General features: G+C 41.1%; 1 protein-coding gene across 1 annotated transcript; it reads right to left on the bottom strand.

The window, feature by feature from the left end:
* Window positions 1-2,257: 2,257 nt before the first annotated feature.
* Window positions 2,258-9,926, bottom strand: LOC306713904 (NXPE family member 3-like). The gene is given in 8 exon segments (XM_079183750.1): window positions 2,258-3,342; window positions 3,425-3,628; window positions 4,860-4,930; window positions 6,147-6,445; window positions 6,674-6,691; window positions 6,695-7,117; window positions 7,916-8,047; window positions 9,876-9,926. Coding segments are annotated over 7 exon segments (1,671 nt in total). The 5' UTR covers window positions 8,018-8,047; window positions 9,876-9,926; the 3' UTR covers window positions 2,258-2,788.
* Between the last annotated feature and the right edge of the window lie 8,191 nt (window positions 9,927-18,117).

Genomic DNA, 18,117 nt, shown 5'->3' on the forward strand with positions numbered 1-18,117 from the left:
GAATCCAGTTTCACAGGGTGTGGAGAACATCAGGTATTTATATTACAATAACACAAAGCAGTTTCAAGTTCCCCATTGACCCCTCCAGTCATCCCTTTCCTCTTCTGATGCCATGTCCACACTACTCCGTTTCCATTTGAAAATGCATATGTTTTGCTAAGTTTACACTGAGTGTCAACACTATGCTGGCATTTTCGATTTTCTATGCTGGCAGCACCGAAAACGGAGGAGTTTGAAAACGCTCCAGAGGACGGATAAGTTTGAAAACTCTGGGTTGCGTTTTCGTGTGGACAGTCGAAAACGGCTACATTTAGAAACGATGAGGCCCACACCCGCGTTCGCTAATTGATTGGTTATTAGCAGTCATGACGTGTCCTTCCCTGATTCACCACACTCCTATCACGTGACCCTTACCCGGAAGCTGACAAACAACATTGATTACCGATCGACTACCAGGTGATGCTGACCTTTTTGTCTTTACTAGCAGCTGTTGTTCAGTTAAAGTCTGCATTATTACGGAGGAAGCAGCGGTTATTGGAGCGATTAGCAAGCGGCGTGACCTGACCAGCAGCGTTATCAGACCTATGGAGCCGCCGTCTGAAGTCACGGTTAGCGGCTTTAGGGAGGGTGATGGACAGAAAACGGAGGACTTTCCACCCACGCGCATGCCCAGTTTACGTGAAGAGTCACGTGATATTCGTTACATGTTACTATTCTTGATAACAGAAATTGCTTTTCATTCCAAATGTTATAGAAAACAAAAATATGTACTTAGAAATAATATAAAGCCATTAAAACACCAAAAAGATATCTCTTTCCAATTTTAGGTCAGTCAGTGAGATTTTGTGGTGATCTGCATATTTCTCCATAGTCGCTAACAGGTATTCTGGATGTATAAGGGGGGTGGGTGGTTATTTAAATTGCTATCTAGGTAGTCAACAAACAAACATAAAGTACCTGACACATAAACTTGGGTAACAATTTTAATTATAATAATTTTCTGGAGGTTTAAATTGCTGGGGTCAAATTGACCCCAAGGATAAAAGATGATAGTAAATTTGAAGGTAACAGGAGGGTTTTAAAGAAATTGTTGTTGCATAATTATTACAGCTGATTATAAATAGATAAATAAGAGAAAAAACTAAAACAAAATACATCAAAACAACCGTGCAACACGCCAACAACGTCGTCCGTCACTCGTGTCAACCATAATAATTTGCACAGATGAAGTAGCATCCTGTTTGAAGAGGACCGGTCTTCTTAAAAGATAATGAGCATCAACACTGAACAGAGTAAAAAAACCTGTGTGAGGTTGAAGAGGGCCAGCCAAGTTTCTTGTTCTGACAAATATTTGGTCCATTTTCTTCATCTCACTATGTATCTGAAGAGGACTTTAAAAGCCATGCGGCTAACTTATTGCATTGGGTGACCTCTCCATGTAAGTGCCAGACCCCAGGAGATCCTGCACTCGTAGTCTGAGGAGATCAAGCCTCCTACAAAGGTTCATGCACATCATGAAGACTTCAGGTGATGACAGTATATCCATGGCATTACAGGGGAAAGTGTCGACAGTGCATCCTTGCATCCAAACTCATTAAATTCAAACTTAAACTGAAAGCCAGGATACCCGTTCACACAAATAATTGAAGCAACTTTCTAGACACCACTGTACTGAAACAAAGTAACGCGATCGACATATTGACTCATTTTAATTTATCTTCCTGTGTTGGTGTGTATTTAAGATGTGCACAGTGCTACTGTTACTATTATTTTGCATTTATTTAGAAGTTATCAACAAATTGACCCCCCCTAAAAAGTGCTTGTGTCCACCCGAGGACTGATTTCGACTTAATTAACATTACGTTAGATTCAGGCGGAAAATTTGGTCTCTCGTGATTGGTTATCAAATCAGATGTCAGACTGCAGATGGAAACAGTGTGACGAGCTGAAAATTATGTTTATCAGGCAACGATCGTCTCCTGCAATTCTGCGAGACAATCCCAAGACACGGGTCATGAAGTTGTATGTGTTGGATAACAAGTATACATTCACATGTTGTATGCTTTAAGTATCTGTGTGTCTACACAAATAAAGCGCTTCTTAACTGCCACAGCCTGCACGGCCTGAAACAGGATGTTCCAGTACGCAGGGCCCCACCCTTGATCACTCTCTTTACAACTCTGTGTGAAATGAACTTTGCAGCGCACACTTCTACAGACTCTTTGTGACTCTGTGTAACTGTGCCTCTTGTTGCAAGAATAATTACTTTTAAATCAAACGCACAATCTTTTATTTCCTTATTTGCATTCTGTGTTTTTATGGAGAAAGATACTTTTCAAATAATAATTCTAAAGCTGGCGGTGTCACAATATTTGTATGGAGAGAATTTCACAATAATACAAAATTACACAATTTCGACTTAACATTACGTTGGATTCAGGCAGATACCTTGGTCTCTCGTGATTGGTTAGCAAAAATCAAATCAGATATCAGACTGCAGATGGAAACAGTGTGACGAATCGAAAATTAGTTTTATCAGGAAACAATCGTCTCCTGTTATTCTGCGAGACAATCCCAAGACACGGGACATGAAGTTGTATGTGTTAAATGTGATCATTCAGCAGTTTTTAATACCCAAGTGGGCTTGGAGCCGCTTTCAATCAAGTCCCGTTTATTTTGTGTTCACTCAACATTGCCTGATGTTGAAAAGAAAAAAGTATTTAGTCTAGTTGGAGTATTGCTGAACAAAAAAATGCACCCCCACTCCTCTCCCTCAACAAACAAACATCTAGCTGCCTTTTTGAGGACACATGTAAGACAATAGATTGTTTACCATATTCTTAATAATGGGAGGTGGTGGGTGGAGGTTATGTGGCAGATGGTGGGCAAGGGTCATTTCCCAGGCATCTATCAGATGAACATTCAGTCCTTTGAAGATGGCTCTGAGCACCTTGTTACACTGCAGCGAGGACCAGTCGCTGTTGGTTAGCGACACAAAAGGGTTTAAATCTTTGGGGTTCCCTGTCCGGATGACGACCAGTGTGCCTGGAGCCCTGTCCAGCAGCCGCACCACCGCCCTGCGGATGCTCTGCAGCCTCCTGATGTAGATCTCAATGGGGAAAGAGCCGAAGTGAGCCCAGATGCCAAAAACTACGACAGTGTTGGGGCCTCCGATTAAGCCATCTAGCTCATTAGCAATGTAACGAAGCTCGCTAGTTGAGACAACGACAATCCGGATTGGAGGGCCGTGGAAGCGGTACGTCAACAACACGTTGTTGGCATAGTCCAAGGACATGTAAGGTCCAGCTTTCTTCGGGCTGTGCAGGTCAAACTTCTTAAGACCTGAAAGTATGACAGGGGGAACACGTTAAGCAGCAGTGGGAACACAATCATCTGTTGCCAGAAATCCCTGTGGATCAGCTACCTGGTAGAGCTGCGTTGAGGAAATCAAACCACTGCCTGACGGTGGAGTCTCCATACATGTGGACCACCTTGCCTTTCAGACACTGACTGATGGCAGACGCATTGAATTCGCGGACTGTGGTGCCACCTAGTGCTCGCCACACACCCTGGTAGTAATAACCAGAGGGTCCAGATGTCACAATGCTGCTCTTCTCCTGTGGTTGACCTGAGAGGAAGTTAAAGAATAAGGGTGGGGTTATCCCATGAAAAAAACAAAACCAAGCTATAAAGAGATTGTATAAACATCTGAAGTACATCTTACTCCTGAGAGACTATAAACACTGCTAACAGGAAGAACAACTCTCGTGAACTTTTAGCCTAGTGCTCCATGCTCCCAGCACTCTTTTGGGCTGAATACGGTTAATCTCTCTTCAGGAGAACGCCAGAAAAAAGTTAAAAAAGAAAATGTTCCTGACCATTACTCTCAGTGGACCTCATGCAACGACATTTTCATATTCTTATCTGAACTTTTGTTTCGTTCGGTGGATTCGTACGATGGAGCCACGTCAGATTCAGCAAACGCTCTTAACTTCAGATGACTGTAAATGACCAGCGTGGCATGATGAATGTCACCTGTGCACAAATGAGCGTACTACGTTCATTATCATTATAAATTAGCACAAGTAACCCCAATAATATCATATAAGGCTGAGCATCCTGCCTCATTATGTCCTAAATAGAAGTCCTTCTTTCAGAGATCCATAAAGAAAATTCTCTAATTTTTAACAGTGTGGTGGAAAAAAACTATTCAATAGTACCGAGTGAGTCCTATGACACTGAAATTAAGAAACATTGAGAAACCAAGTTTGTCTTTAAAGTATTTATTCTCTGCGCAGAGAAGGTTCAATCGTCATACAGAATGCAATGCGGTCTGAAGGAGGAAGAACCCAGAGTGTTGGTTGTGTACGACTTATAAAGGCCTTAAGCACATGATGGGATAGGAGGAGTTCATCACGAGGACATCTGGACAACAGTGACCAATAACTGATTAACCATTGAATGGTTAATCAGTGATTGGTCCATTGACTGCATCCCCATTCAGCCCCTTATCTAAGTTGACAATATCATGTCCTTGATTAAACACACACACACACAATACTACTCAACTTGAGTGGACCCTCACTCACCATGTCTGACATTGATTAACTTTGTTAATACAAAAAGGGCCAAAATACTGAGTAGTCAGACAATAACAACAGACAGATAAGTCATAGTGGAAATAAGCCAACACAAGAGTCAGCAGCAGAATTAAAGGACCTGCTAAAGTCAAGGGATGGGGAACAATAAAGAATGATGTTATTGCCGTGTCACCTGGGGTTCACACTGTCACTGAAATAAAGAAGAAATGGTTCCATATAAAAAACGTCACTCTCTCGAGTTAGTTTTAAATGCTTTACCTTCTTGTTGTGGCAACACGGTGACACTAGCAGGTCCTGAAGCCTTAATGGAGACTTTCAAGTTAACACCACTGAAGAAAAGCACACATAGTAATTCATTAATTAATTACACTACAACATTAACAACATAAATACAAGAGAGGCGAAACATTTGAAATAATTGAAAGAAATTAAAATTAGAAAAATATAGCCCTAAAAAGAGAAACAACTGCTTGAAAGTTCATTCAACATCACAAAAACGTAACCCCTAAAAATCAATTTTGTGAATTAAAGCAGCACTAATTTATATCATTTTCATATAAGCAATGGGTCCAATAACTGTAATGTGCAAGGTGCCACTCACAGTGATGAACCCAGAGATGATGATTACCTTCTACAGAACATTTTAGTATCATTCAGTTCATATTTTTGGTTTTACGGCTGGCAAACTAAACTGTTTTGGTTGAGTCTCACTGTTCTCATCAACATATTTTATTGATGCAGCAGGCAAGCTGCTTCATGCCGGAAAGCTGATTAACCAATTGACCCGTTGGTTAGTTCTGCCAATCCAACGCAGACTGGTCAATCAAAGTGTAGATTTGGCCAACTCTGACTAGAAAGATTAGATATTATGTATTCAGTGAGTGCAGTTAGTGACGGTGTGGGCTCCATGGTAGCTCTGACATTTTGACGGAGTATCAGCGGGGGTCGGGGCTAAGTGAAGGGTCAATTGTGCACTAACAACCAGTAAACAGCAGGCAGGCAATGTTAGCGACTAGCAGGTTGAACAAAGTGCCACATTTAGATTAAGGCAGATATTTCCCTCTGACGTCGGTGAAGACCAAAATACAGCTAAAATGAGAATAAATATTAGACACAACTCCAAATGAATGCTAATGTGTCTCCATGTCAACTGGTATAAAATAGGCCAGTGTTTGCTCACATTTTAGCCATATCTACTTTACAAGGTGATCTTATGTTAATAGCTTGTTGTGCTGCCTCCAAGTGACACAAAATAATAAGTGTCCATCTTAAAGTTTAGAAAAGACTACATCCAAAATAAAATGACTTTACAATAATTCAATTTAAAAACAAACACAGCAAATACTATCTAATGTTCCAAATGGAAGTCAACAAGTATGATTCAGACTGGTTTGTTTGATTTGCATTACCTTTAAAACATCTTTATATTCAATCTTAACTGCATGTATACAAACGTCTGAAACATTCCACCAAGGGGATACAAAGATAACACTGGATCTGCATATTTAGAAGTCACACAAAATACCAGTCTTTCTGCTCCCTCACCTTCGAAAGAGCTTCTCCTCATTAGCATTGAGGATCTTTGTTTTGGATCCTCCCATGTAGTGGTTGATCCTGGCATCACAGCTCAGCTTCTTTGGCTTGTAGCAGAACCACGGCTCACCTGTACGGAGGTCAGTGTAGTTGCACAGCTGCTGCTTGGTTGGCCTTAGGCAGACATCACAGAGGGTGGTTTCAGAGAGTGAGCCTGAACGGAAGAGGCTCTTGAAGTAAATCCTGTCGGGCTGTTCTCTGTTCAGCCTGTTCAGCACTGAGATGGCCTCACCAGGGTGAACCAGAGTCACCTGATTGGACAGAGAACAAGAGTTTTCACCAAGTCCAATCATGTTCAGTCATATCAGTAATACTACTTGAAGTGCCACACTTATAAAGGTTCACGTCTTCAAATCGTGAACCAGATTAATCTCAGACAATAATCTCTGGAGAATTGTCTATTCACTTAAACCCTCCTCTGAACTAACTAAAGGCTTCACAGACAATTGGTAAAAAAAATGTTTTAAAGATCTCAGTACCTCAACCTGTGCGTCTCCTTACCAGAGTAAAGAGAATACAGCAGAGTAGCTCCCATTCAGATGATCCACCACTTGCCCAGCCACACCTGCTTCAAGCTTCCGGTTGTGCAGCCGGGCGAGTAGGAAGTCCCCCCCATGCTTCTTGGGACGACCCTGGAAGTCAGAGGTTTGTACCATGACCTCCAGCTGATCCCCTACATGCCACTGTCCCCCTTTCCTCCCTGGGAGAATGGTGAAGTTGCTGTGAGCTGGATGACTGGTCTGCTCCAGGGAAATAGGAGCTGGCAAAAGTGGAGTTTCAGGCCAAGCAGTTGATTCGAGTATGAGACTTTCCTCCAGAGCGTCCTCAGGGGACAGTGACTGGAAGGTGCAGAAGCTGCGATTCATGTTAGTGTGAGTGGAGACTCTCGGCATGATGAAGGTGGATTTTACTTTAGGCAGAAGCTGGCAGAGGGTTAAGAGAGACAGATGGTGTCAAAGATGCAACAAATAATTAACTAAATGCAGCAAAAGTGCAAAGGGGGAAGATTTATGCCTCCCCAAAACTCAGAATGACTTTGGAGAGTTGGTAAGTGATTTAAATGTATGTTTTCCACCCTTCTCAACTTCCGCCATGGCCCTTACTCTGTTGTCAACATTGACCCATGGAATTCAAATGTTCAAGGTTTTCAAGGTCTTTTTAAATGAAATTCATATTTTGGGATATGTTGTGTCTTTGGCCAAGAAGCACTACAGAGGATGTTTCATGCCCAATGGTTTAACAAGACAGTGGAAGACTTTCATAGCTGAAAGACGCATTTTTTTAATGCATATACAATGGATTGAACCACACTAACGGTAGAAAAGGGACTATTAGTCGTTTCACAAACTCCACTGATGAGAGAATTCAAGCCATTAAACCTCAAAGTCCTCCCTTTAGTGCCCAGCTGTTTTGGGGCATCTCATGGCTTTTTATAAACTATATATTTGCGACCCATTTCTTAAGATTTAGGTCTTCAGTAAGAACGAATGGGAAGCCAGTAGGTTATCTAAAGTATAGAATACTGTCAGCTTTATCCTTTAACTGGAAGAGATGCAGGATTGAGAGTGATAACACCATTTAACTGCATTATCTTGCAACATAGACCATTACTGTAGCCAGGCTCCATTGGATTTGAAATTATCCAGAAACAGACAAATATCAAACATTTCAAACAGGGTCCACCCTTCAAACTGATCCCACTAAAACTTAAAAGTTCTCACCTCCAGAATGTCCATGTGTCGTAGCACAAATATTAAGACAAAGACAGCCAGAAAGAGGAGGAGGGTGCCGAACGCCCTTCTTAAACAAGCGATGGCCTTCATGATTGGTGATCAGTCCTCATCTGTGGTATACTGTAATGGTAAATGTCTACTTAGTATATATTTCTACTTAGTATATTGTGTAAATGCCTAAGCACTTGTACTTATGCTCTGAACTCAGTACACCTTCATCCTTTGTGTTAACATACATGCTCAAATGTATCTTGCTGTTGGGTAGGGGTGCAACCAAGGGCGTAGGTTTGGTCTCAGCATTGGTAGGGACACTGCCAGCCCCCCCCCCCCCCCCCCCCCCGCCATATAAAAATAATTAATTGATATTATGTTGAACAGGCAAACTTTATTAAAATATATTAACATTTGTGTAACTTGGAACTGATTTAAACATAACGGTAATAAAACCTTTGTTTAAATACAAAACAGTATTCTGCACCAAATAAATAATAATAATAAATAAATGAATAAAAACGTTCTGCTAAAATACCAATATACAGTAACAGTATATTCTATATCCAAAATATATATAAAAAACTTTTCTCAGTTGTGCAGCCAAAAAAGACAACACAAATTAAAAAATTTAAAATAAATCTATTCTGCACCACTTAGGCTATAAATAAAGTGCGCCCTTGGGTGCAACGGATCACAAACCTCACGGTTCGGTTCACGGTTCGGATCATTTTTCGGATCAGCAAAGAAAAGGGGAGGTGACAAATATAACTTTGCTTTCCATTTATTAATTAAAGAACTTCAAGAACACAAAGCAAATAACTTTGGGCTATAGTCTTACATGAAAACAAATATATTGAAGAAGTCCATTTTGAAAAAAAATTAAATAAATAAATTATAAAAAAACATTCAAGACTACTCAATTCTGTTAAGTTTAAGTGCAACATGAGATATGTTGATACGGGATATGGGATATTACTATTGGGCCTGTCTAGCTTCCACTCTACTGCTTCTGTCAGCACCTGCACCAGGTGTGTGTCTGTGTGACTCTCACAGAGGGGGCGTGTCTACAGCACCTGTCTGTGTGACTCTCACCGGACTATGAATCTCCACTCCACCGTGATGAAGTGAGCGGTCAGTCTTTTCCTCTTCATAGAGGAACGATCTTCTTACTGAAGTGGGCGTGTGAGGGGATTTCGTAGCGTGGCTCAATTACTTTAAACAGATTTTGAAATCCTTTTGTTTTCCACACCTGAGTGTCCCCCATCGCTGACAGACCGGGGTGGTGGCGCTTCATATGTCATATGTCTCTCTTTAAACAATGCATACCGTAACGGGTTTGTCCACCACCCTTATCCGTGGGAAGACAAAATGCTCCCAAACTTGCGACTTAAATTACGCCTTTCTCAAGTTCCTCCGCTCGCCATGACTTTCACCGTTAAATACTTCTAACAGGCTCCGTTCACGTGAACACACTACTGCTTTACATCTGTACACTGCATTGATATTTGGGGACTTGTTACTTGAAAAGGAACAGCAGCAGTAAAACTTTACACACTATGATGATTACACTGTACAAAAAAAAAAGACTCAATTGATCTGCGGTTCAGAAGTGTGCCGAACCGTGAGGTGTGAGCCGAACCGATCACGGATCAAGCCACACAACACTTTTATTTCCATCACATTTTAAATGCATGATTTTATAAACTGGTCATATGTCTTTAACTTTATGTAAATCTTAAATCAAGAAAGTATACAATAACTACAGTCGAGTAAATGTAATGTAATGTACAAAGCACAATTTCCCTCTGAAATGTAGTGGAGTATTAAGTAGCATAAAACAAAGGTAGTAGAAGTAAAATAAAATGTCACACATGTACAGTACATTAGAATGGTTACTGATACATGATCAAATAAACTTAATATCTACTTTGTTTAAGCATTTCCTGTGTCTTACCTCAGCAGAGATTCATTTGGAGATTCTGTTCATTGCAGTGTGATCTGTCACTTTATCTCACAGGTTTACAAGGTTTACAGGTTTGCTTGGCTTTTAAGGGTATGACAGCAAACAGCACTGGACCATGAATCCCTGTCACAGCTTCTCTTCTGAACCACTCCCATGTGCCAAAAGAGCACAGAAAAAGCAATGAGTAGGGGCTTCTCTGTTGAAGCTTTAATATACCTAAATTGAAACAAATACAACAAAAAAAAGAACATAAAGTGATTATAGTGTCCTCAAGCTTTTTTTTAACCTTTGTACTCTGACTGTCACGTCCATCTAAATAGCTAAAAGTTTAAACCTAAGCCTATTTTGAGACCTCTGCTCGAAAATGTCATACCTGTACTGAAAGGGGCTTATCTCGCTAACTACAAGGTCTATTTGAATAATTTCAATGGAATTATAACACTAACACTTGTGATAGTTTTTTTATATATGTACATATCAGTGTATATGTTACTAATTAATGCTGAATGAATATAACATACAGCTCAAATAAAAAAATGTCAGGTTCGCCTGAAAGAAAAATCACTTTTATTGATTTGAAATGATGCAGACCAAGGCTTAAACTCTCTCAAATCATATCACAACATGTCAGCAGTCCTTTTAAAAAACAAATTGGCTTTGATAGAGTGAAGTATGCCTGAGAAATCAATGCTGGTGTACAGGTCAGCTGAGGTCAGCCAACGTCAATTCTGATTTTGGAAGCAGTTTTATTGTACTTTTAAATACTATATAACTATTTATGTCACTTCTTTTATCACTAATAGTGTTCAATATATCTAATACAGCAGTTTGGCATCATTTTGAGAGCCTGTGCTATATAAAAACCTAATTTTCGTCAGAATTTCAGTTTCAGCCTGTGATTGGCCGATTTGCGCAATTCCCACAGATTTGAACCCGGAAGACTCTGGGCATTGTAGTCATTCGTTCTTTGAGTTGTTTGACTGAATTTTAAGCCAATAAAATAATCGAAAACTGTGATCCGCCCCCATGGGTCAAACCCATTGGCCAAAACTGAAATTATTATTCATTCGTCATAGTAGGTCGTAGAAACTCAGTTGTTTTGAAGCAGGAAGGCGAGAGAGCAGCTGCAAATGCAGGAAATGGATTCAATTTTTTTCGGGCCGATTTTCTTCCAGAAAAACATCTAAAAGGTACGAAGCGTTTCAATATTTATGCTTAACTTTTTAACAGTGAAAAGTAGAAATATTCTGAAGCTATAGTTCGATGTAGTTTGTTCTGCTTGTCCACGTGGACATTCTCTTTGTCTGAAAAGTGCCGTAGATCGCGGCTGGGATCGATAACAGTGAATATTGCGCGCCTTCTCCTGGTGAGAAATAGGTGAAATTGTGGTCATACTTTTAGTACTTTGTGTATATATATATATATATATATATATATATATATATTTTATATTTATATTTTTTTAGTGATTAAAATAGGTTACATGGTTCATTTTATCAGAATCTCTTCATCATGTACGTTTTTTAAATATTTTAAAATATCATTTCATTCGTTCTCAAAAGTGATGTGTACTACATGTGTACACTCTTCGCCCCCTTTAAAGGGTGTAATTCTTGTGAAGTATGGAAGATTGAAACTCCCTAAATTAAAACAAATAAAATGAAGATATGAAGTTAAACTAGAAAATTTCGCAAGAAATTTTGACAGTGTGGCTTCTACTGCCCGTAGACGTCGCAATATACATACACACCGATGTTACTGGTAGTATCGTTAAGGTTGGATTGAGATAGCGCTTCTCTCTTTTCTGCATTTTAGATTCATACTCTTGGATTGAATCTTGTGTTTGTGATGGACAGTCCAGAAATGGCTCCCGTCATTTCTGTATTGGAGATATACACCTTTGTTTGAGATACAGTGGGTACGGAAAGTATTCAGACCCCTTTAAATTTTTCACTCAGTTTCATTGCAGCTATTTGCTAAAATCAAAAAAGTTCATTTTATTTCTCATTAATGTACACTCAGCACTCCATCTTGACAGAAAAAAACAGAAATGTAGAAAGTTTTGCAAATTTATTAAAAAAGAAAAACTGAAATATCACATGGTCATATGTATTCAGACCCTTTGATGTGACACTCATATTTAACTCACATGCTGTCCATTTCTTCTGATCCTCCTTGAGATGGTTCTACTCCTTCATTGGAGTCCAGCTGTGTTTAATTAAACTGATTGGACTTGATTAGGAAAGGCACACACCTGTCTATATAAGACCTTACAGCTCACAGTGCATGTCAGAGCAAATGAGAATCATGAGGTCGAAGGAACTGCCCAAGGAGCTCAGAGATAGAATTGTGGCAAGGCACAGATCTGGCCAAGGTTACAAAAGAATTTCTGCAGCACTCAAGGTTCCTAAGAGCACAGTGGCCTCCATAATCCTTAAATGGAAGAAGTTTGGGACGACCAGAACTCTTCCTAGACCTGGCCGTCCAGCCAAACTGAGCAATCGTGGGAGAAGAGCCTTGGTGAGAGAGGTAAAGAAGAACCCAAAGATCACTGTGGCTGAGCTCCAGAGATGCAGTAGGGAGAAAGTTCCACAAAGTCAACTATCACTGCAGCCCTCCACCAGTCGGGGCTTTATGGCAGAGTGGCCCGACGGAAGCCTCTCCTCAGTGCAAGGCGTATGAAAGCCCGCATAGAGTTTGCCAAAAAACACATGAAGGACTCCCAGACTATGAGAAATAAGATTCTCTGGTCTGCTGAGACCAAGATTGAACTTTTTGATGTTAATTCTAAGCGGTATGTGTGGAGAAAACCAGGCACTGCTCATCACCTGCCCAATACAATCCCAACAGTGAAACATGGTGGTGGCAGCATCATGCTATGGGGGTGTTTTTCAGCTGCAGGGACAGGAAGACTGGTTGCAATTGAAGGAAAGATGAATGCGGCCAAGTACAGGGATATCCTGGAAGAAAACCTCTTCCAGAGTGCTCTGGACCTCAGACTGGGCCGAAGGTTCACCTTCCAACAAGACAATGACCCTAAGCACACAGCTAAAATAACAAAGGAGTGGCTTCGGAACAACTCTGTGACCATTCTTGACTGGCCCAGCCAGAGCCCTGACCTAAACCCAATTGAGCATCTCTGGAGAGACCTGAAAATGGCTGTTCACCATCCAACCTGATGGAACTGGAGAGGATCTGCAAGGAAGAATGGCAGAGGATCCCCAAATCCAGGTGTGAAAAACTTGTTGCATCATTCCCAAGAAGACTCATGGCTGTACTAGCTCAAAAGGGTGCTTCTACTCAATACTGAGCAAAGGGTCTGACTACTTATGACCATGTGATATTTCAGTTTTTCTTTTTTAATAAATTTGCAAAAATTTCTACATTTCTGTTTTTTTCTGTCAAGATTGGGTGCTGAGTGTACATTAATGAGAAATAAAATGAACTTTTTTTGATTTTAGCAAATGGCTGCAATGAAACAAAGAGTGAACAATTTAAAGGGGTCTGAATACTTTCCGTACCCACTGTACATACCTTTGAAAATTGCATTTCTGTATTTGGGATGGAAAGACCTAATATTTGTTAACATGAACCTCATTTTAAGATAGTTGCTGAAAGGAAGAACGCTACTGAGGCAGACTGATTAAGAAATGTTACAGTGATTTTGAACTAAACTCCTGCCTCCTTTTAACAACACAGCCATTTTGTCTTATCTAACAAAGAGCTAAAAGCAATATTCTAAGTTTTCCACACACCTCCCTTTGTTAGACCACAGTACTGTATGTGCATTAAAGTAGAGATTAAACCCTTTAAAGATCACATCCCCCAGTAATATTGCAGTTATTTAAAAATATGACAAAAAAAGTAAATTTCTTCATATTTTTCAGTCAAAATCCAAGCATCTTTTCTTTAAAAACTAAAAATTATGACCTGTACTTGAGTAATATTGAACCAACCAAATTTCAACCAATGATATGAGTCATCCAATATAATTTTCTTCTTCCACCATTACATGACACAGCAGCTAACCCAGCTATGAAGCTAATGCTAACAGAAATGTCCTCTCGTATGCAGCACATCAACCATGCACTAAAATCTGTCTGAGTAATATCACATGGAACGATCTGAAATGTCAGCCATTTTAGGTCTTCCTAGCGGAGAAGCTAGGAGCACATTAGCACAGTGTTCCGACTTTACACACACACACACACACACACACACACACACACACACAGAGAAAGAAGAAGCTAGCTAGCTAGCTAGCTAAATACATGAGTCATTGACTTACCTCAGACAAGATGTCGAAGACAGAGTAAAAAGCTCACAGGCGGTATTTATACCAAAGCCGTAACACAACGAGCCAATCAAACTTGATGTATCAGAAGAGTCAAATCGGATTCGTCCTGTTGTCCGTTTCCACCCCAGCAACAGCAGATTGATTGGGTGAAAGGTTCAGTCAATCAGAGCCATTTCTCATTTTGCCCACTAGCGCTAATTTGGAGGCTAAAGGCCTGCTCCGGTGCTTACTTTAGATAGTTAAATAAAAGAGGAGAGTATAAAAAATAACCGGTGCATTGCTGAAAAGCCAAGGCCCGGTCTAGTGAGATAAAGAATATGTGGATTTGGCATGCTATTGAGTTAAGACTACGGTGCTTTGTGTGTGTTGACTGAAGGCACGCAGTCGCCGTTAGCCTAGCCTGTTAGCCACGGTGCACATGTGGTAGTCACATGTTTTTAAAAAGCATAGAAGAACAAAAAACTTCAAAACAATTTTGCCAACTAGTGGCCAATTATTTGATAATTACAGACAACTCCTTATGGTCTAGAACAGGGGTGTCAAACTTATTTTCACTCTGGGCCACATCAGCATCATGGTCGCCCTCGAAGGGCCGGTTGTAAATGTAAGACTGTGTAAATGTAACTACTCCCGAACATATTGGTAAATAACTGTCACTGCATTTGATTATTGTTTATTCAAGTGTTAAAATATTGTACATGCAGTTATATAAATGTAAAAATATATTTACGCACATTTCTGTTAAACAATTAAACAATCAACAACAGTCAACACAGTGCAATTTTTTGAGGTTTACAATAAAATATATTATAAAATAAAGTGCGCAACAAAACAGATACAGGACTGTAAGACAAGTGAATGTAAGTGAAATGTGGTGGTACAGAGCCATGAGCCCCTGCTGAGCTGGGGGAGGGGGGCTGGTGGTCTGGGGCTGGTTGATGGGTCGGTGGCTGTGGGGGATGGAGTCAGGACTGTCCCATTGTCTTTCGAATCTGCAGTAGAACTCGTTCAGCTCGTCTGCCAGGCGAAGGTCATTCATGGAGTGGGGGTTTTTAGGCTTGTAATTGGTGATCTGCCTGAGGCCTCTCCAGACAGAAGCAGAGTCACTTGCTGAGAGCTGGTGTTGCAGTTTCTCAGAGTACAGTCGTTTAGCGTCTCTCACCGCCTTGCTAAAACTGTATTTTGCCTCTTTGTACAAGTCCTTGTCCCCACTCCTAAATGCCTGATCCTTTTGCAGCCTTAGCTGTCTGAGTTCTGCTGTAAACCAGGGTTTGTCGTTGTTGTAACTCACCCTGGTGCTTGTTGACACAGTTGTCCTCACAGAAGCTGATATATGAAGTCACAGCCTCTGTGTATTCATCCAGACTGTTGGTAGCAGTCCTGAAGACTTCCCAGTCCGTACAGTCCAAGCACGCCCGAAGATCCTCTTGAGCCTCACTGGTCCACTTCTTGAATGTCCTCACCACAGGTTTACAGAGCTTGAGTTTCTGCCTGTAAGCAGGAATCAGATGGACCATGACGTGGTCAGAGAGTCCCAGTGCAGCACGAGGGACGGCGTGATAGGCCCCGCTTATTGTTGTGTAACAGTGGTCCAGAATGTTTTCCTCTCTGGTTGAGCATTTAATAAACTGTCTATATTTAAGGAGTTCATGACTGAGGTTTCCTTTGTTGAGGTTGTCCGCTGTGCCTCCTGCACGTTGCCCTGTGGGGGCATGTAAACACCGACCAGAATGAATGAAGCGAACTCACGGGGGGAGTAAAAGGGTTTGCAGTTTATGATGAAAAATTCCAGATCAGGAGAACAGTGCTGTAGAATCACTGTCACATCATTGCACCAGCCACTGTTGGAGTAGAAACATATTCCTCCACCCTTCGATTTGCCGGAGAGCTCTGTGTACTGCGGTCAAGTGGTCCGTCATCTGCGGAACCTCGGTCACGTCAGCCGGCGTTTGAAATGTAATGCTCGTCTATTCGTGGTGTTACGGTACGGGTGCTTGGATAGCCCAAAAAGCCCAGAAATAGATCAAAATTCATCAATAATTTGTCAAATTTGATAAAACAACGTCATATTGTACATTAAGTGAAATACAACAATAACAATTTGTTTTAAGAACTTGCTATACTGGAACATAGAATCCTCCCCCAGTTAAAACATGCAGCTGACTGGAATCTTGTTTTAGTTGTTTGTCAAGTTTTAGACCCTCACCAAACGAAGGCGTGCCTCAGCTGCTCTCATGTGTGTCTCTGTTTAGGTAGAAAGGCTTTCCGCCCCCGGTTTTTAGACTTTGCTCTTTTGCCTCGATCTTACTGCTCGACCGCCTGTTTCCTACCTTCCCAAATTTATATCAGATTTCAGAATCAGTTAATTGGCCAATTTGGGTGTCTTGACAAAGAACATGAAATAAGGGGACACACTGCAAAATACATATATTTTGTCCCTTATAACTTCAACTCCACTCTTTTCTTGTTGTGTTGTAAAACCCCAGCATGCCTCTTTATCTTTTGCCTCCACTAACACATCCAGCACTCAAAATGTATGTGTGTGTGTGTGTGTGTTCTATAGGTGGTTGGGAATGCTTATTACACTCTTGTGTAATGTGTGGTTTCTTTTGTGTCTGATGTGGTCTGTCATAGTGAATAATAGAGAGCCTTTCAGCTGTTTGTGTGCCTTCAACTATGTTGTGCAGTCAGATATACCTACCAATTCAGATCCGCCCGTGCCCTTTGATTTTAGCGTATGTACTTTTCCCTTTTTAGGGTTATGTAATAAGGTGAATTGTTAGACTGGTGGCCAGTATGGGGACGTGGGATTAAATAATTAATTTTGATATTGGTGTTAACTTTGTACTGTTTACTGTCTTTTTTCTTTTGAGTTTTTTGTGTCACACCAAAACAGCCCAGGTAATTTGAGTTGGAAATGTTTGGATGAATGTATTTCGGTGTTTATTGTGTAGGTGAGGGTAGCTAGGTGGTACAGTTTTCACATACACAGCCAACACCCTCAACCCTACATTGCATACATATTCCCCGATTGAATAACTATACCTGCACACCAAAATGTCCACCATAAACCAGCAGGGGGCAGCAGTGAATAATGGGATATCTGGAGAAATTGCCTCCACTCTCTTAGAGTCAGTTCAAGATGCCACCCCACCTGCTGATGCTGACCCTTACCGCCACGTTACCGCTTGACACAATCGAAGTGACGTCTTAGCGTTAACCAGCCGGTTGGAATCCATGTATCTTGAGCTATCTGGGAGCCCGATGATTATGAGAATGGGGAGGCAGTTGCATGCAGAGAACAGCTTCAGGACGTCCAGTTAAGGGTTGACACCTGAGAAAATTGTCTCAAACAAGCAGTTGATAGCACACTCAACCGTGAAGAGGGACTCAGAGCTGTAGTTGAGGCTATGGCTGAGGAGTCTAAAAGCTATATCAACGCCAGGCTGCAGGGCCTCGATCAGGCTATAGTGGCTTGTTTGGAGTTGTTGTGTTAAAGCCACACCTGAGACGATATGTCATGCCAGGTGGAAAAGGCTATAAGTTCTTACCAAAGACTTGTGATGCACTAAAGTGGGGTCATGCAGACCCTGCAGTCAACCTTTACATGGCGGTAATGGAAAGGTCCGATGTCAAACAGCCTGCAATTCCACTTTTGGAGACCCAACCTCAGGTGGTCAGGCCTCTGCTGCAGAAGTGGTCTACAGTTTGGACAGAGACCACGGGTGCCACTGATGTCATAAAGCATCAGATCTGGACTACAGATGAGCTACCTGTGCAAAGGAGAGCTACCGAGTGTCACCACAAAAGCAAGCGGTTATTGAGGAACAATTTGAGAAAATGGTAAGCAAAGGTGTCATTGAACCATCCTAGTTTTAACCCCGAGGAAATATGGGAGTGACCATTTAATTCAGTCGACAGATACAAGAATATAAA

This window comes from Pholis gunnellus (assembly GCF_910591455.1).
Source record: "Pholis gunnellus genome assembly, chromosome: 22".
Lineage (NCBI taxonomy): Eukaryota > Metazoa > Chordata > Actinopteri > Perciformes > Pholidae > Pholis > Pholis gunnellus.